This window comes from Macaca thibetana, chromosome 3, assembly GCF_024542745.1.
Source record: "Macaca thibetana thibetana isolate TM-01 chromosome 3, ASM2454274v1, whole genome shotgun sequence".
In the NCBI taxonomy this organism is placed as follows: Eukaryota; Metazoa; Chordata; class Mammalia; order Primates; family Cercopithecidae; genus Macaca; species Macaca thibetana.
Window position 1 is genome coordinate 24905732 of NC_065580.1, and position 13905 is coordinate 24919636.

General features: G+C 39.9%; 1 protein-coding gene across 4 annotated transcripts in view; it reads right to left on the reverse strand.

Annotated features, from left to right (window-relative positions):
* The window catches only part of LRGUK (leucine rich repeats and guanylate kinase domain containing), a 131039-nt gene that overhangs the window by 49488 nt on the left and 67646 nt on the right, over positions 1–13905 (reverse strand). For all 4 annotated transcript variants that reach the window (XM_050782438.1, XM_050782441.1, XM_050782440.1 and 1 more), the window contains exons 13-15: positions 11256–11369; positions 8930–9131; positions 6763–6858 (exon numbers count right to left, since the gene is read on the reverse strand). In XM_050782438.1, coding sequence (XP_050638395.1) covers positions 6763–6858; positions 8930–9131; positions 11256–11369 — 412 coding nt within the window. The remainder of the gene's footprint in view (positions 1–6762; positions 6859–8929; positions 9132–11255; positions 11370–13905) is intronic.

The window sequence follows — 13905 nt, forward strand, 5'->3', positions numbered from 1 at the left end:
CTAGAGGATGCACATCCAAGCCAGATGAAGTCTCACTGGTTTGTTTCCTTGTTTAACGGCAGCCCCCTTATATAAGCCGTGAGCTCTGTGAAGCGTTATGTCTGGTCACCAATACCTGGCAAAGGGGCAGGAACTGAGGAAATGGGTGATGAATGCAAGAAGGAAGGAAAGAATCAGCGTGACAGAATCACAAGGCACCATGGCTCAGAGCAGCTGTTCCTGAGGACCCCCATCCAGGCTGCTATCCCCCCACTCACATCCCCAGGCCTCCCCTTGGACTTCCACATCTACCTTGCCTTCAAAAATGGCTCTCAGAGGCCACTAGCAATGCTGGTGTTGCAGAGAGGGGGTCCTCCTCCATTCACCATGACACCAAGTTCTCAGAATGACTGATCTCTGGGACAGTCTCACAGATGCCATCATCCAGCAGGCACTCGTTCAGTGAACTTGTTCACTACATGGATTCTGGGGGCCCAAATACCGTCTTACCCCAGTCCTAAGGACATAGCTCTGAAACGTGGAGTGGTCAGAGGTGGTACACCAGTCTGGAACAGCCTTGAAGAAGCTAGTTTCAGCTCACTTTGGGGGAGATCTGACCCTGGAACAGCCTTGAAGAAGCTCATTTCAGCTCACTTTGGGGGAGATCTGATACTCAGAGACTCCAACCCAAATCAGACCTCTGAGGTGACCCAGAGTGATCCATTCCCCAGAGGTAAACCAGGCTCCCAGCCCCCGATCCCCTCCACTGACGCAGATGAGCTTGCACTGCTGGGTTCTCACTGAGCCCCTAGTCTGGACACGCACCCTTTGCATCCTATCAAACTGGTGTTCTCTAGGGAGAGGGTGGGACAGGTGGGAGCAAAGAAAGGCATCCCTCGGTGTGGTTTCTGAGGGGATGTCCTGTTCATCATTTGGAACTCCCTAGTTTATAACAGCTATAAACTGAAATACTAGCTTGGACAAGAAACAGGGTTAAATTGAAAAATTAAACTGTGAAAATATCAAGAATAGGCAAACTCATAGAGAAAAGAAAGTAGATTTGAAGTTACCAGGAGTTGAGGGGAGTAACAGTTTAATGGGTATAGAGTTTCTGTTTGGGGTAATGACAAATTTTGGAAACACGTATTGGTGATGGTTATACAACACTGAGAATGTAATTAGTACCACTGAATTGTACACTTAAATGGTTAAATTTTAAAACATACAATTTTATGTTATGGTATGCTTTTTAACCAAAATATAAAAGTAATTTTAAAAGGTGGAAAAATATCAGAACAGTGAAATCCTGTGCTAAAGCTTCTTTTGCTCCTTAATCTCTTGGTTTACTGTAATCAGACATACAAGGATGTGTTCCCTACTTTTACAATTTAACAATTGACATAACTTGGCAAATCATACCAGGCCTTTTATTAAAGATAAAGGGAAACTTTATGGACTAGTCAACTGCTCAGTTCTCCTCTGTTTGACTCATCATAACCATCATCATTTCTTTCTACCATTAGTCAGAATAATGATTTGCAAATATAATTTTATTTTATGATCTATATAGCAAGAACTCAGGGTGATAGTTGGTCCAGCTTTCTAAAAACTTTACTGGAAGCACTAACTATCCCAGAAGTAGGTTGTTTAGAGACAAATGGAAAGAAAGACATCCCTTAATACTGAGTTGTGAATATAGTTTTTTCCTTATTTTATATAAACTATTTTATTTATTTGTGCTTTTTAAGTTTTTAGGTATTAGAAATAAATGTTATTCACATTACAATAGGGAAAATAAGATGTGTGTGTATATATATAACATATATATATAAACATATATATAACATATATATATTTTTTATTTTATTTTATTTTTTTTTTTTTTGAGATGGAGTCTCACTCTGTCGCCAGGCTGGAGTGCAGTGCTGCGATATCAGCTCATTGCAACTTCTGACTCCCTGGTTCAAGCAATTCTCCTGCCTCAGCCTCCCTAGTAGCTGGGATTATAGGCACACACCACCACACCCAGCTAATTTTTGTATTTTTAGTAGAGACTAGGTTTCTCCTTGTTGGCCAGGATGGTCTCAACCTCCTGACCTCATGATCTGCCCGCCTCTGCCTCCCAAAGTGCTGAGATTACAGGCATGAGCCATCGGGCCCGGTCAATATATATTTTAAATTAAGGGGATATCTGAAGATTTCAAGGGTTTATGATCACTGTGTACCTAAAGTTACTACTTTATACATGCATTAAGTGAAAATTCAATTAATCCATCCATTGGTGAAAGTTTACATTTCTGGGTCCAGGCTGAAAGATGCTGTACTCAGAACTGATAAACCTTGCACTTCCTTTTATCACTCTGTTCCATTCTCATTGTTAAGAGTAGAAATTCAGCTTGTATTCTTAGTTAAAAATTAGCAATGTAAAATTACAAAACATAAAGCTATGTATTACTACTTCAGATATCTGGGAATAATTTTCAGTTTGCATTGATACAGGATTACCACTTTAAGAAATACAATGGTGTTGGTCATAAGATTTCTGTTTGTACTGATGCCTAATCCAATTGGGAAAAACCTCAGCTCTGGACAGCCAGATTCTAATAGTGCACCATGACATTATATATAGGTTTTTATTTTAAGAAATTGGACCTCAAAATTATTTCTCCAATCAAGTTAATGGTTATTGGTTAGATTTAGAATAGAAAACCAAGGCTTCATATTTCTAGTCCAGTTTTCTAATTGCTCAGAAAAGCTGTCTCACAGAATCGTAAATATTTTTTATTTCAATTTCTTCCTTTTGACAGCTTAATTATTTTTTAAAAAATTCATTATACTAAAACTATTGTTTATTTCTAGAGGTCCCATTTATATGAGTAATGTGTTTATACACATATATCTAAATTATAGAACTTAAAATCAGAGTGACCCAGCTCAGAGCAGGAGCAATGAGGTGAAGCACCAGCTGGGCACATGACTGTGACTCTGCTGGGGCTCTGGGTCCCTTCCTGGGGAGTACTGATGAGAGGTGAGGCCAGCTGGACTTCCTGGGTCAAGTGGGGACTTGGGGAACTTTCCTGTCTTACAAGAGGATTGTAAAACACACCAATAAGTGCTCTGTAAAATGCACCAATTGGCAGGATTCTAAAAGTAGCCAATCGCAGGGAGGATTGAAAAAAGGGCACTCTGATAGGACAGAAAGGGAACATGGGAGGGGACAAATAAGGGAATAAAAGCTGTCCACCCCCACCAGCAGTGGCAACCCACTGGGGTCCACTTCCATGCCGTGGACACTTTGTCCTTTCGCTCTTCACAATAAACCTTGCTACCCCTCACTCTTTGGGTCCGTACCATCTTTAAGGGCTGTAACACTCACCATTAAGGTCCACAGCTCTACTCGAAGTCAGCGAGACCGCGAACCCACCTGCAGGAACCAACTCCAGACACACTGACACTTGTTTTAAGGTAATTATGGTTGTCCCCACTCTCGTGTACTGAACCTGTAAACATCTGGCCCCAACTCCTTGGCACCTTGTTCACAGCCCTGAGACTCAGGAAGAACATCGGCTCTCCTTCTTGTCCCACTAGAGACATCATTAAATGTGTATTAATAAGGACCATGGCCATTAGAACTTTTTAGATACTCACTTGAATAATGTCTGGCCTCTACAATGTTACTTTATGTGCAAGCTTATCCTTAAACCCACAAGTGGAAAAAGTAACTTCCTCAGCAAATTAATTGTCTAGATAAGATAAAGTGGTTAGCTTCAGAAAACACATTGTATTTCAAAATACTAAACATGCCAAAAAAACAAAGGGGCCTTGAGGCTAGTGATTTGATACATTAATTACAAATCTGCCTACCTACCTTTTAAAGATGGAATTCTATTAGTCAATAACTAGATGGCTCAGTTTCAGTTATGAAATGTAACTGAGAGCTATCACATTTTTACAAATTCAGTAATTCACACTTTTCATTAAATCAGCCAAGCCTGACCTCATTAGTCCAAATAAATAAAATTTCATTATACCCGTTAAAATCAAAGTCTATTTTTCTATGCACACATTATCTGGTCTATTAATTTACCAAATGGCAACTGCACCCAATAGCCAGTGTTCCTGATAGTTGTAGAATAAGAAAAGATACAGAGATGGACTCTCACTGGCTGTTGAGGCAAAGTCTTGTTCAAGCCCCACTAATTAGTGGCAATCTCAGATTGAGAAACACACTGTTCTCAGTGACTCAGAGCTGGTCAGGCTCAGGGGGGACTGATTCATGTTTATCCAAACCCACAAGAGGCTGATTTAAAAGCCAGTACACCAATTAATTAATTTACAATGGAGACAAGCCTGGCTCAGGGATCAGGGCAGGGTGAGTAACGTAGGGTACAGCCTCCACAGGAGCAGGTCCACCTGATGGGACCAAATTAAAGATCAGAAGGTTGCTTGATTAGCAAAGAATTAAGGCAAAGGGAGCCCGATTTCCTCAAGAGAAACTTCTACTGAGCTACAGAAGCCTCATTAGGTATACTACACAGTCCTTCTCCATAGAGATGGCTTTCTAAAGAACCAACGCCCAGTGCAGAGATTCCGAGCAGGGCTGGATAAATACACTGACACGCTCCTAATCTAATGTCCCCCAATCCTCCCTTCGTAGACTGAGCATAGTCCTCCAGTCCTCCATTCCTGTCTATTTTCAGACAGGTCAGACTTTGTCCAGGAACATTCTAGTCAGCAGGTCATACCCTGGTCACTTCATCTCCTATAGACATATGGAGAAGGAAATTCTCAGCCATTATCTGTTGATTTTTACCAGTTTCACATTGACCTCATTCCAAAACACCAGGGGCCCTCAACCTGGGAGAAGTGTGCAAAATTACAAAACAGCATTGATTTGAAGTCTGGCAAGATCATGACCTGCCCTGCCTCAGTCTGGCAGGATGCAACCTGGTAAACAAAATCCTATTTGGGCAAAAAGTCACAACTGCTAAAATGCAAAGCTGAACATACTTGCAAAACAGCCAGGGTCTCGGGTTAACATTTCACAATATGCAGTGTGTGAATGGGGTTCAGTCCATCAAGGGAAAGTTTTAAAATTTACTATGGTGGCAAAATACACATAACACAACATTGACTATCTTAACCATTTTTTTTGCTTGTTTTTGTTTTTGAGATGAAGTCTCGCTCTGACGCTAGGCTGGAGTGCAGTAGCGCAATCTTGGCTCACTGCAACCTGCTACTCTCTGATTCAGGCAATTCTCCTGCCTCAGCCTCCTGAGTAGCTGGGATTACAGGCATACAGGCATGTGCCACCATGCCTGGCTAATTTTTGTATTTTTAGTAAAGACAGGGTTTCACCATGTTGGCCAGGATGGTCTCTATCTCCTGACCTCGTGATCCACTCGCCTCGGCCTCCCAAAGTGCTGGGATTAGAGGCATGAGCCACCGCGCACAGCCGTCTTAACCATTTTTAAGTGCACAGTTCAGTGGCATGAAGTGTATTCACACAGTGCCACCATCACTATCATCCATCCTCAGAACTCTTCTCATCTTCCCAAACTGAAACTGTAACCATTAAACCACTCCCATTCCCTAGCCTCTGGCAGCTACCATTCTTCTTTCTGGCTCTATGAACTTGACTATTCTAGATACCTCATGTAAGTGGAATCATAAAATAGTTGTCCTTTTGTGACTGGCTCATTTCATTTGGCACAGTATCTTCAAGGTTCATCTATGTGTAGCATGTGCCAGAATTTCCTTCCTTTTTTAAGGTCAAATAAAATTCTATTTTATGGGTTCCTTCCACCTTTCAGCTATTGTGAATAGTGCTGCTAAAAACATGGGTGTGCAGCTCTCTTTTTGAGACTCTGCCTTCGATTCTTTTGGAGGTAGATCAGAAGTGGGATTGTTGGATGATAGGACAGTTCTATTGTTAATTTTTTGAGGAAACTCCATACCGTTTTCCACAGGAGCAACACCATTTTACCTTCATGCCAATAGCACACGAGGGTTCCAGTTTCTCCATATCCTTGCCAACACCTGTTAATTTCTGTTTTTTTATTTTGTTTTTATAGTAGCCATCCTAATAGTTGCGAGGTAGATTCAAGGGAGTCTTTTAAATACATCTCAAAATTCATGTACCAAAATTCTAACTTAGGGCTTTAGAATTCCTGGATTCCAAGGGGGTGCACTCTTACGTATACTACATCATGTGCTGCTCACCATCCATGTGGTAGATAAGGAGCATTAGGTCTATGTAGCAGAACAGTAAACTGAAACTCCGAACAGCAAAGAAGCTGACCCAAGAGAGCACAGGGCTAGGACAGGAGCACCAATCCTATGACTAGCGCTCTTGCCACAATATTCCACAGCACAGTATTTTGAGGACTGGGGTAACACAAAGAAAAGGGAAAAGAAAACTCTCAGACTAAATACAAACCCGACAAGTAGAACAACATCTCAGCTAAGGAATGAAACTTCTAGAAGGCTGAGTTCTGAGCCATGAGGTTAACCCTTATCTATTACCTCCATCAAGCCACTGCCCAGCCTGTTCCTGAAGGGCAGTCCCCAGAGGCCCATCATGACCATGGAGACAAGCAGAGTTACAGGTCCAGAAGGCTGACTCATGCTGCTTGTTTTGGGGACAGTTGCCCCAGAAGAAGTACAGGAATAAAAGAGACCAGCTTTAGCTCAAGTGATGAGTACCCAAATAGGAACTCAGATTTGTTTTCCTTTCCATGAAAAAAAAAAAAAAATCCTGGCACAAAAAAGATAGGATAGTACCTGCAGTTGTAGCTAAACTCTTGGCAGGTTCCTTAGTCAATCCAAGGTATTCTCTAATGAGCTGACTCAGGTTTTGGTAGGCAACATCCAGATCATCTGCAGCAAAGAGAGTACATTTCAAAACAACAGGATCAGATCCAAAAGAGTTGATGTTTAACTATTGGTGGTAATGATTTGTTTACTGCATTTAATTTTATATATATTATGGTAGAATTTTATATATATTATGGTAGAATTCTAAGATGACCCTAAGGACACATCACCCTTGTATAATCAATCTCCTCCCCTTAAGTGTGCACAGAACCTGTGGAGGCAATGAGATACCACCTCCACGATTGTGTGACATTCAGCAAAAGGGATTTTTGCAGATGTAGTTAAGGTTGTTAATGGGTTGACTTTGGGTTAATCAAAAGGGAGATTATCCAGGCAGGCCCACCCTAATCACATGAGCCGCATAAAAGGAGAGTTCTCTCCAGCTGTTGGCAGAAAAAGAAGTCAGAGACTCAGATCCCAAGGAGGATTCGATGTGCTGGTGCTGGCTTGAAGATGGTGGGGCCACGTGGATGAGACCTGAGAGCAACCTCCAGAAACCGAGGATAATTCTTGGCAGACAGCCCAGTAGAACTAGGACCTCAGTTCTACAACCAAAAGAAACTCCATCCTGCCAACAAGAATGAGCTTTGGAGGCTTATCCCCAGAGCCTTCAGATGAGACCTCAGCCTCCTGATACCCTGAGCAGAGAATCCAGCTATGCTGTACCAGACTTCTTATCTACAAAACTGTGAATTAATAAATGGGTGTTGACACTTTAAGACACTAAGTGTGATAATTTCTATGCAGGAATAGAAAACAAATTCAACTGTGTAATACATTAACATGTTTCAGAGACCAAAAACTATTATTAATAAGTTGAACCATATGAAATTGCTGTTTTCATAGGTCAAAATAGTTGAATATCAACAATTTCATATGGTTCAACTAATGTCCCCTGTCCATCTAGTTCATCTAGTTTCCCTTTCCCCTAAGAGGTAATCAGGGTTATTAGTTTTTGCAGATTCTGCCAGAGAATTTTTTTATGTAGTACAAGAAAATATAATTACATAATTTTTTTACATAAATGATGGCATACTATATTATAAACCTGTCTTTTTTAGTAACTGTATGACTTGAAGATGTTTCCTTATCTGGACACAGAGAACTTTCTCTTTACTTTTTATGACTGTGTAATATAGTGCAGTTTAAAAATATATAGAAATTTGCCAGGCATGGTGGCTCATGCCTATAATCCCAGCACTTTGGGAGGCTGAGGAGGGCAGACTGCTTGAGGTCAGGGGTTTGAGACCAGCCTGGACAACATGGCAAAACCCCATCTCTACTAAAAATACAAAAATTAGCTGGGCTTGGTGGCAGGCACCTGTAATCCCAGCTATTCAGGAGGTTGAGGCAGATGTATTGCTTGAACCTGGGAGTTGGAGAAAGAGGTTGCAGTGAACCAAGATCACGCCATTGCACTCCAGCCTGGGCGACAGGGCGAGACTCTCTCTCCAAAAAAAAAAAAAAAATATATATATATATATATGTGTGTGTGTGTGTGTGTGTGTGTGTGTGTATAAATTTCTAGAATATATCTATAGAAATTTTATATGTATAAAAATATATATACATATATATAGAAATTTTCACATTTCAAAAAATTCTCCCATGAACTATCACTTTAAATTAAATGGTCATTTATAAACTAGTTTCTGAAAATATTTGTTTTACACATACATTTTTATGGTTATATTTTGAGTAGTTGGGTTTTTAACCTATGTGTAGATTATAATAAAATTACCTGAGTTTCATATGCCTTTCTAGAAATTTAAATGTGTATTTCAAATTACATATAATTTAACTTTGTTCTCACAATGTCCCCTAAAAAATGAACTCAGTTCAGGCTCATTTTACACCAAATGTTATTAGCTACAATCTTAAAAAATAATTGAGACAATGCTTTCATTAAAACAGTAGAAAATTAGACCTCTTGGATTCTTACCCTTTTCGTGTTCTTTGTGATTCACTGTTACAACGAAAATAGCTTTTACCCAAGAATTTTATCCCCATGAAACAAACTTTTAATTCAGTAATCTTACATTTCAAAAATAAAACTTTGCTGAAAATTACCAACCTGCATTGATTACTGCATCAAAATATCCCGGAAAATTATGATTAATTTTAATATAAAGGTCCACTCTGGAGACAGCAAATTCAATTTCTGCACGACTGAATAATCCTTTTCTCCGCAAATATCCCTCATATTTTTCCTTGTTCATGGGTACCACCAGGATATAACGAGGCTCAAAATAGGAATATTTTAAACTTCTTACACCCTGTGCATTAAAAGGAAGATAATAAATTGGAAACACATAGATGATTTACAAATCATTTTGGAGCCATCTGACAACATGGGTATAAGAAGTAGTATTATTAATATATTGAAGAATGTATTTCACCTGTAGAGTTAGCTGCTATTTTTCTATAAATATCTCAAGATTGGATTACATTTCTCTCTTCATCAAGTTTTAAATTGTCATTGGAAATATTAGAATTCACTCCACCTGGCTTTCCTTTAATTAATCATTCTAATGAATATGACTGTTAGAAAATTGCTGGATATAAAATAGGTACATTCATAGCAATATTGCAACTTTATTACAGAAAGGTAATTTCCATTCTATATTTCAAAAAGCTTCTGTGGAGCACTAGGAGACAGAGATCTTACCAGGGAGAAAAGACTCTTCTGTGACCCCTTTGTCATCATCTTGGGACCCTTTCTGCAGCTAAATCGGCACCCTGGTTGGGAAGGCCAAGCTCCTGGTAGCCTGCAGACCAGGAGATCACAGCGTGGAACTGTGTAAGGAACTGACTGGTCTGAGTCTGGAGGGCTTGGTCACAACTGCAGCTCTCCGGCTCCTGTAGACTCTGCACGAATCCTTCAAGTTCTCTGGCTATCAGTTTCCTCGTGGGTGAAATGAAAGAGCCATTCCAAATGGACTCTAAAGTCCCTTCCATCTCAATCAATTTCACTCAATGTTCAAAATCTTTGTTTTAAAAATTCAGTTGGAAGAAATACAGGCTATTTCCAAAACAATTTCCGAGTCAATGGCCAGGGCAGTCTGGAATAATACTTCAGCTGGGGAGAATCAGGGGAATAAAGCATGGATTATAGACTCAACCTCCTGGAAATGGGTAGGAGTGAACTCCCAGGGAGAAAAAGAGTGAAACAGGAGCCACTCCTCAGATAACTGTTGGACCATAGAAAGATAGATAGAAAGGATGGAGAGTTTCTGGACTCACAAATGCATTAATTTTTGTTTCTGCCTTGTCAAATGAATAAATTTTCTAGAAAAGACCTTTTATTTTTGCTAGTTATTATAGAAACAAAGAAAACTCTCCTTAAAGATACAAAACCAATTAATCACAGAGAAATAAGATTTGAAATAGTCTAAGTCAGGAAAGTTAAAGAGCTGGAAGAAATATGTAAGCTAGGAAACGCTTACACCAACACAAAGAGTCAAAAGGGAATTGCAGTCTCCTACTGTGTGAAGTCACAGAGGAAAAAAGAAAGATTCAGAGTTGACGTCAAAGGATTGTGCACCCAATTTGCCTAGGTTTTGTTTTCTGTACGTTTGGTCTAATTGAATTAGTTTTATAATTGCTTTCTTTTTAATTCCAAAAGTGTCATACTGCTCAGTTAAAGGATCTTGAAAAAACAGTCAACTATCTTTGAAGGTTCCAAGTATGCAATAAAGCTATATTTTTAAAAAATAAATGAGTGGGATATTCATAGTTTTACTCTGGATCTTAATTTTGGAGAAGCTTCTATATACTCTAATTATAGATCATTGTTGGGGGAAGACACGGTGTCGGGGTAGAGAGAAAAATCTCTGACATCTACAGGTCTACATTGCCAGAAGTATGAAAATATTACACCCAGTGAGCAACTGCAGTTAAATGGCAGCACAGCTCACACATCTCATGTAGAACACGAAGGAACAAAGTTGACCGCATGGGGCTGTCATTGTCCTAGGGCATGGGGAACCAGTTCCACACTCTACAAATCAGGCTTTATCTACAGTCTTTTATATAAACAGAGGCCATGCTCTAAAAAGAAAAAGGAGCATTTAGTGAGGAAATAACAGAAAATAAAGCTCGAGTGGCAGTTACACTCACAATATCTGTGCAATTTCTTGTATTGTAACCTAACTCCTGTCACTTAATGTTTCACGTGTCTTGCCCCCCATACTAATTATAAATGGAATATCTTATCTTGTGTCTGGCAATGTGTTGCCTGTGCATTGTAACCCCCTCCCCAACCTCAAATATGTACCTCAATTATGTATCAATAAAAAATTTATATATATATATACACACACACACATACACACACACACATACCCACCACACTCACACAAACTACACACACATTAATTGGTGGAATGAAAAACACTTACTTCTATTTCCATATGAACACAGCTTGCCAAACCATCTCTTGCGATAGCTTCTATAGTGTCCCTATTTAATCCATACTTGTGATTACCATAACTAAATGTTACAATGAATTTCCCCTGGAATTCGAGAAGAACAAAGATTTTCATATAACAGCAGCCATCATGGAATTTGATCACAACTAAAATCATTTGATGTCTTATTCTAAATAATTTCAAAAACCTTACAAATTTTAGCAACTGCATACGGATGACAATGGGGTACATGAAACTTAATTTCAAACTGTGACAGAGAAATTTATTCAGAATTCTCAGCTGACAAAAAAAAATAGGTTTTTAGAAATAATCTGCTGACAAAATGTTGAGGAGTGTTAAGGCACTGCAGCATATGGTAAAATAGACTATTTTGTTTACTTACCCACTTCCTGTCAAACTCGCACCAAAACCTTCATTACTGAGAGAACAAAACTAATGACCTGCTCTTTACCGCCGCCATTTCAGCTGTGCCAGCACACCAGGCAACCCAGAAAAGGCCTCCATTTCCAACAGCCTTGCATTCCAAGATAAGCCATGAGTTATAGATAATTCCGGAAGGCCATGAATTACAGGGACATCCTAAAAGCTTTGAAAAAGCAGACCCATCCTGTTTTTCCTCATAAAGATAGCTTTCTACTGAAACTGCCCCAAATGTTATCCAACAGAATTGGTATCTGCCCTATAGCCATTTGAACTATAAATGATGTCTGTATTCTGGAAGCTCAGTTCTTCCAAAAACTGTATTCCCTTGGGGAAAAAAAAGGCAAGTAAAAACACGTCTCTCAAAATTGTCTGTGACTTTTTCTTTGGCAATACTATATTCATTAAACCACTAGGTCAAATCTAAACTGCGTAACTGATGACAACAGAAGGAATAAAAATTTGGATGATCTTGGCAAGTGTGACTTCTCATATACGTGATTTTGAAATGAACAATGAAGTGAAAACTTCCAGGGCTGCACTGAATCCCATCAAATGGCAGTGACAGCATTAAGAACAGTAGCAGCTGGGTCTATTGCTGCCCTGCGTCCTGGCCCCAGATGTTCTGGAAATGTGAGGGTACACAGATGGGCTGTCTGTCAGGGAAGAGAGGTCAGAGACCAGAAGGCATAGGGTGTCTTTTGAGGTTGGGGGATGGGTCTCTGGGCAATGTGTCTGCTGTGGGTGATGAGGAAAATCTACATCCCCCATAATCAAAAGAAGTTTATGTTATGTATTCAAAAAGTTAAAAACTCAACAATAAATATCCTTACTATTTTATTCCTTCAAAGTCATACTTTCTTTGTTATTTGGAACAAATACTGTGACTCCTTTTATATATATATATAAATGTGACTCCTTTTCTCTCTCTCTCTCTCTATATATAAAACCTATATAGATATATATCTGGCTCTCCTTTCAGAGAGACACTTTATCTTGTTTATTGCATCTGCTGGTTAGTGTTATGTGTCAACTTGGAAGATGTTTGGCGTGAGATGAATATTTAAATTGGGAAACTTCAAGGAAGCAGACTGCCACCCATAATATAGGTGGACTTTATCCAATCAGCTGAAGACCTCAATAGAACAAAAAGATCAGCCTTTGGATTTCATCTGCACCACTGAAACCTCCATTGCAAAATTATGACTGAGACAATGAAAGAGATTTAACCTAACTGACTCCATCTTGCTTCTAACCTCCAAACTGTCCTTGCTCAGTCTTGGGCACAGGCTGAACTAACTTTGGGAGGAACTTAGTTTACACTTTAAAACAAAGATGATAACAGCCCTTTCCCAAAACAAACTTCCTTCTTGCCTGGGGACTAGACTGCCTTTGTAGGACTGAAAAATTAGCCACAAGATTAGAAATTATGGTTTAGGGGTCATGCAGCTGGAGGCTATAAGATTCTGACCCTCCCTAAACTGTTCCTGAGATTAGCACTTGAGATATTTTGCAGAGCCTGCACTTGATGGATCAGCTGGCACCGCCCAGATTGATAAACTGGTTCATCTGATCCTGTGGCCCCTATCCAGGAACTGACTCAGTACAAGAAGACAGCTTGACTCCCTGTGATTTCATCTCTGACCAATCAGCACTCCCGGCTTGCTGGCTTCCCCCGACCCACTAAGTTGTCCTTAAAAACTCTGATCCCCAAATGCTCAGGGCGATTGATTTGAGTAATGATAAAACTGTGGTCTCCTGCACAGCTGGCCCTGTGTAAATTATTCTTTCTCTACTGCAATTCCGCTGTCTTGATAAATCGGCTCTGTCTAGGCAGTGGGCAAGGTGAACCCATTGGGATTTCCTGGCTGCCCGTCTCACACTGAAGATTTGGATTTGCCAGTTCCCATAACCCATGTGTGCCAATTCCTTATACTAAATCTCTTTAAGAGATGGGTTCTTGCTGTGTTACACAGGCTGGGGTGCAATGGGGCAATCATAACTCACTGCAGCCTTGACCTCCTGGGCTCAAGCAATCCTCCTGCCTCAGCCCTCCTGAGTTGCTGAAACTATAGGCATGAAACCCTACACCAGGCTAATTTTTTATTTTTTGAGGAGATAAGGTCTCATTATGTTGCTCAGGCTGGTCTCAAACTCCTAGGTTCAAGCAATCCTCCCGCCTCAGCCTCCCAAAGTGCTG